This window comes from Indicator indicator, chromosome 32 (genome assembly GCF_027791375.1).
Source record: "Indicator indicator isolate 239-I01 chromosome 32, UM_Iind_1.1, whole genome shotgun sequence".
Taxonomy (NCBI): Eukaryota; Metazoa; Chordata; class Aves; order Piciformes; family Indicatoridae; genus Indicator; species Indicator indicator.
In genome coordinates this window covers 2,647,411-2,653,758 of record NC_072041.1, presented here as the reverse complement: position 1 = coordinate 2,653,758, position 6,348 = coordinate 2,647,411, and the positions used below count along the sequence as shown (strand labels likewise).

At 53.4% G+C, this 6,348-nt stretch overlaps 1 protein-coding gene across 1 annotated transcript; it reads left to right on the top strand.

The window, feature by feature from the left end:
- Positions 1-3,536: 3,536 nt before the first annotated feature.
- LOC128977318 (lysophosphatidic acid receptor 6-like) lies at positions 3,537-4,592 on the top strand. The gene has a single exon (XM_054394826.1). It carries the CDS (start codon positions 3,537-3,539, stop codon positions 4,590-4,592), a length of 1,056 nt encoding a protein of 351 aa, XP_054250801.1.
- Positions 4,593-6,348: the final 1,756 nt, after the last annotated feature.

The window sequence follows — 6,348 nt, the reverse complement described above, 5'->3', positions numbered from 1 at the left end:
CCAGCAATGAGGGCAGCACTCAGGCTCCTCTGCTCCAAGGTAACAAAACACACTCTGGGGACTTGGTTGTTTTTTGTTTGTTTTTTTTTTCTGATGAATGTCACCAGAAACTCTCTGTTTGGGTTATCAAATGAGTGTCAGTGGCAGGTTACAGAGGATGGAACAACACATGGCTTAAACAGCCCTGCAGTGGGAGCTGAGGTGGCTGGCACCACCAGCACTCAGCTCCTCTTTGTCCAGGAGAGGAGAATGACCAAGAAAACCTGGCTGGCAGAGCAGCCAGCCCACTTGATGTGGTAAGAGGATGTTCTGTGTTAGGTGGCAGTTCAAAGTGATGCTGACTGGCACAGTCAGACTGGGAAAGGAAGAATCTGAACCTCTTGAGAGGCTGTGGTTTAAGTTTCTGTTTGTGTGGTGGAGAGCCAGGAGGTAGGCAGAGGGGGAGGCAGCAGTGTTTTGGGAGCTCCCCTACAGCCACCCTTGCCTTGGGCAGTGGGGATGGAGTTAGTGATGCTGCAGAATGCAAGGGCAGCCCCCTGCTAGGTGTCCCCTCATGAGAATTGATGCATCTCTTCCCCACTCTGCTCCAGGTACCAGGTGTGGCAGCAGGACAAGGAGAGGCAAGATGCTTCTGCTTCCTCTCTGCCTTCCCATGGGGTGTGCTGGCTGACTGCTGCTTCCCAAAGAAGATGACAGAGTCTTGGAGGAGTCCTGGGGCTCCACCATGGGAGAGTGGAAGTTGCTGTGGTGCCAGCATGGAGCCTGCTTGTGCTTTTCTGGTGCAACTTTGCTGGGTAGGTGCCCGGGGGGAGGCTGTGATTGTCCAGCACAGGCTCTGAGGCTTCTCCATCTGTGCCAACCCCCAAGGTGCCTCCAGGTCTCTAGACAGTGGTTGGCTGAAGGGGACTGGGAGCAAAGTCTTTGTTCTTTCTTTTGAGGGGAAGTGAGAGAGCAGCTCCATGCCCTTTGTGGAGTGTCTGAGGCTGGAGCACTGCTGCCTGGCTCCCCAGGGGCAGGTCTTGCTCTGCAGCTGTTGGCACTGGAGGGCAGGACAGGCTGGAGGTGCTGAAGGGTGGCTTTGGGTGGGAGCATTCTGCCTCCCCCATGCAGGGGATGCATGGAGAGATCTAAAGCAAGTGCTGGCTGTGTGCTCTGCTCCCTCCCCAGACTGGGGGGCACAGTTTGCTGCCAGGGCAAGTGCTCTGTAAGTGACAGCTTTTGATCTCTGCTTCCTGTGGTTTCTCTGCAGAGCAGTGTGGGAGAGCTCTGCAGTGTGACCTGCAGGGCTGCTTGCTCTGGTGACAAACTAAGTGCAGGAGAGCAGAGCAGGGACCTGGTAGCTGTGAGGACTCTGTGGAGAGCCAACTGCACTCAGCTGCTGCTTTTGCTTGGGAGATTGAGATCTGAGCTCTGGTAAGTTAACTTCCAACTACATTTATCTTTCCAGGGCAGAAAACCAACCCAAATGCTCCTGCTGTTGGGGTGTGGAGCCAAGCTAAGTGCTGCTGGTTTGGGCTGGGTTGGTTTTGTTTTGTTTTTTTAATAGTCACAGTGCAAAACCAGCTGCTGGTGATGGTCCTGCAAATGGTTTCAAACTTCTGGTTAGAATTCAACCTCACCATGCTGATGGTGACCACACTGATGGTGAGGCACTGCAAGAGGCTGCCCAGGGAGGTTGTGGATGCTCCTTCCCTGGAGGTGTTCAAGGCCTTGAGCAACCTGGGCTGGTGGGAGGTGTCCCTGCCCATGGCAGGGGGTTGGAACTGGATGAGCTTTAAGGTCCCTTCCAACCCATTCTATGAATCTACAGAATTCTGTCTTACCACAGCCTCCCTGGGCAACCTGTTCCAGTGTCTCCCCACCCTCACTGCCAAGAATTTCTTCCTACTCTCCACTCTTCTCCTCAAGCTTCAATCCATTCCCTCTCATCCTGTCCCTACAAACCCTTGTAAAGAGTCCTTCCCCAGCTCTCCTGTAGCCACCTTCAGGTGCTGGAAGGTTGCTCTAAGGTCTCCTTCTCTTCTCCTCAGCCTGTCCCTATAGGGAAGGTGGTCCAGCCCTCCTAAATTATTTTATTTGGGATCCTGTTTCAGATGGGGAGGGATTTAGGGGATAAAGTGAGACTACAGGTGCTGAAAGGACATTAAATTAACATCATCTGATGGCGGAAGCAGCTTCTGTGCACTTGTGAGGCCTTACAAGCACACAAGGCCTTACAAGCCAGGGATCTGGTTTGCTACAGTCTTGTAGCAAAACTTGCTTTGCCCCCTCCCAGTCAGCACTAAGCACACAGAAACTCTTGTTTAGCTTCTCTAGACTCTTGGGACAGTGTTTGTTCTGGAGCTGTTAGCTGCTGTGCCCATGGCTGCTGTCTGTGCTGTGCTTGGCTGGTGAGGAGCAGTAGCTCCTCAGTCTCCTTTGCCTCTCCTGCCCCTGGAAGGATTTTTCAGGCCTTTTCTTTTCCCCCTCTCAACACTACACCAGAAAAGGCAGATGTTGAGTGGCTCTTGCTCTGGCAGAGCTCTGAGATCAAGATTGTTTCAAGTCCTGGCTTAGCTGTGCCTGGGTTTGTCCTCCTTGTCCTCTGTGTGCCCAAGGCCTTTGCTCTCAGGTGCAAGCCCCATGGAAGCGGCTCTGTTGGTTTGCCTAACCCAAGTGAAACAACTCTCTTTTATTTTCCATTTTCATCTTCCAGTTATCATCTGAGGTGCTTTTGACTCGATGAGATAAACAACTGCTGGCAGGAAGTGTGACTTCAGAGGTTGCTTTGGAAAGTACCAACAGCCTCTGTGCTTTTGTGCTTTCAGGGGCTCAGCTTAGCCACATGAGGTGCACTGGGGCAGGGTTGAGATTCTCCACTGCCTTTAGGGGCTTCAGTTCAGGGCTTTGTGTCTGGTTTAGTCACTCAGATCTCTCTCATTTGATGGAAACTGCACTGCTGGAGTGTGGTTTGTTGCTTCCATGATGTGAGAGGAGTCTTTGTGCAGTGGCTCTTTCCCCTCTTTCAAACACAAACCAGAGCTTGGAGCTGAGTGGTGCTTTCCTTCTGTGCCTGCAGAGGAGGCTTGGGAGCTGTCACTTCACCCACTAGCTCCCACCAAGCCCTTCCACTTGTAGACAGATGAAGGTCAGAGCTAAGGAGCAGCAGTGTGGGTGGGAAGGATGTGCAGCTTCAGCTCCTGGCCCATCCCCACCCAGAGCTGTAGCTTTCCACCTGCCTGGTTTGGGGGGCAGGGAATTGCTACCTCTTACATCAGTATTGTCACCTGGTAGGGATCCTGCTGCCAGCAAATCCTCTGCAGTGCAAACTGCCAATGCTGCTCTTCCTAAATGCTTTCTTGTCCCTTGCAGCAGCCCTGCTTGCCACCAGGATACAGAGCTCTGAGGAGGCTTCAGCAGACCCAGCATCACTCAGCTGTGTGGCTTTGGCTCTTAACCCACCTGAGATGAACTTAAAACTCAAGAGCCTCCTGGGGTAAGAGGTGGCTTTAAGACTTGTACTCCGTGTTGGACAGCTCAGCACTCCAGTGGAGGTCATGGCAGACATTTCCTGGACTGAAGGAGTCTCCACAGTGGCCAATGGCAGTTCAGAGCCTCCTCTGGAAGCAGACTTCCAGTACTCCTTGTTTCCTGCCATCTACAGCATTGTCTTTGTGCTGGGGCTGCTGGAGAACATCCCAGCTCTGTACCTGCTCTCCTGCCAGGTGAAGCACAGCTCTCATTCCTCTCTCTATATGACCAACCTTGCTCTGGTGGACACCTTGTTCATTTGTGTGCTGCCCTTCAAAATCCATTACCACCTGAACTGGAACGACTGGATCTTTGGTGACATGGCCTGCAGGGTGACAGGGACCTTGTACTACATCAACATCTACCTGAGCATTGCCTTCTTCACCTGCATCTGCCTGGATCGCTATGTGGCAGTGCTGCACCCCTTCACCTACCTCCAGATCAAAGCCATCCATTACCTGCTGGTGGTCACAGCCCTCTGGCTGCTGGCTCTGAGTGTCACAGTTCCACTCATCCTGGAAGGTCCTCTCCACAACAGTGGGGTGAGGAACACTACAGCTTGCTTTGAGAACTTCCCTGTGAGCAGCTGGACCGGCCGCATGGCTCCCTACAACGTCCTGGCCTTGGTCTTCGGCTTCCTGGTGCCCTTCTCCATCATTCTGGTCAGCTACCCTCTCATTGCCAGGAAGATCTCCCAGATCAAACACAGCACCCGCAAGAGGAAGGCCCTGAGGACCATCTACACCATCCTGGGCATCTGTACCTTGTGCTTTGTCCCCTACCATCTCACTCACCTGCTCCACTTCTTAGTGAGAGTGCAGCTCATCCAGAACCAGGCCTTCACCAACCTGATCTACAAAATGAGGAGGGTCACCCTGGCCCTGGTGAGCTTCAACTGCTGCCTTAACCCACTCCTCTACTACTTCAGCTCCTCCAGCAAACCATGGCTCTTCAACTTCAGGCTCTGCTTCAGGTCTAAAATGGTCTACACCATCTGTGACCAGAATCTGGGGGAGGCCTCCTGTGCTTACAAGCTGCAGCAGATAGATGGAAACAAACCCCCTGGAGATGGAATCGTCTGACCTGCTCAAAGTAAGTTCAGCAGCCACCTTTCAGCTGTTTCTTTGCAACCAAACCTGTGAAACCTGACACTTTTCCAGCCAGGGCCAAGGCAGCATGGGGTGAACCTTTCATCAGGGGGGCTAGAGACAGGACAAGGGGGAATGGTTTGAAGCTGAGGAAGAGCAGAGTTAGACTGGAGCTAAGAAGCTCCTCAGTAGGAGGGTGGTGAGACTCTGGAACAGGCTGCCCAGGGAGGTTGTGGCTGCCTCCTCCCTGGAGGTGTTCAAGGCCAGGCTGGATGAGGCCTTGAGCAGCCAAGTCTAGCTGAGAGCTGTCCCTGCCCCTGGTGGGGAGGTTAGAGCCAATGATCTCTGGGGTCTCTTCCAACCTGAGTCATTATCTGATATTTTTTATCAACCAGCTGTGTTTCCTGACAGTCCTGCAGAGCTCCTGGTGCCACTGTTTGTGTGCCTTGGTGTTCTGGGCTCCTTCTGTTTAGTTGCAGGGCTGGTAGGACACAGGGCTCTGCTCTGGGAAGCAGCAAAGGGTTACTTGGGAGCAAGCAGCTCCTGCCCCTGCCTGCACTGCCAGTGGAGCAGGGCAGCCCTGCCTGGCTTTTCCCTAGTTTGGAGGGATCCTGTGTTCTCTCCCTGGGGGGTAACACTCTTTGCCAGCTGGGTTCACTAACTTTCTGCCTACATTCCACAGCCAAATAAGGGCTCTTCTTGGGAAGCCACTGATTGGCTTCCTGAGCTGTGCCTCAGCACAGGCCTTCTGCCTCTGTGTGCACATGGATTCAAGCTGGACATCAACTAAGGCAAGTTTGGAAGCTGAGAAATCCAAGTGTTTAGCCTGTGCAGGACCCTCAGGCTCCTCTGGTCACACAAGCCCTGGGGGCAGTCACTGCAGGAGCTGGCACAACCCCTTCCACTCTGCAGCTCTGTTTTTTTTTTTTTTTTTGTGATCTAAACACAATTCTCTGACCTATTTCATCTCTTCTCTTGTGTTAACAGAGCCCCACAGCTGCTGAGAGTGGCCACCTCTTCTACCCTGGGAAACAAGAGGCTTTGGAAGGAGCTTATCATCATTTGAGGGTTATCAGAGTCACCAGAGAACCACTGGGCTGGCTGACAAACTACTGCAAAGCCAAGGGTTGACTCAAGAGGATGTGATTGTTGCTTCCAGAGCCAGGCTGTTCTCTTCCTTCCCACACCACCCCCAGACGTTGTGAAGTGCAGCTCTGCTCCTGGCCTCTTGGCACAGGAGACTGAGGGGATCAGAACAGAAGGGAGAGGGCACAGGGTTGGTTTCACAGGGAATGAGGTGTGCCCAGTTGTGGTGCTGTGCTGAACCCCAGGGGAGCCTGCTGGGGCAGGGGGGTTGGACTCAATGATCTCAGGAGGTCCCTTCCAGCCCCTAACATTCTGTGATTCACAGATCCACAGAATGGGTTGGGTTGGAAGGGACCTTCAAGCTCATCCAGTTCCAACCCCTGCCATGGGCAGGAACACCTCCCACCAGCCCAGGGTGCTCAAGGCCTCATCCAGCCTGGCCTTGAACAGCTCCAGGGAGAGGGCAGCCACAGTCTCCCTGGCCAACCTGTTCCAGTGTCTCCCCACCCTCACTGGAAGGAATTTCTTCCTCAGCTCCAATCTGTATCTGTCCTCTTCCAGCTTCAGTCCCTTCCCTCTTGTCCCATCACTACACACCCTTGTAGAGTCCTGTCCCCCCCTTTCCATTGCCAAATGTGCAGAATTTAGGCTGAAAGTGCCCCTG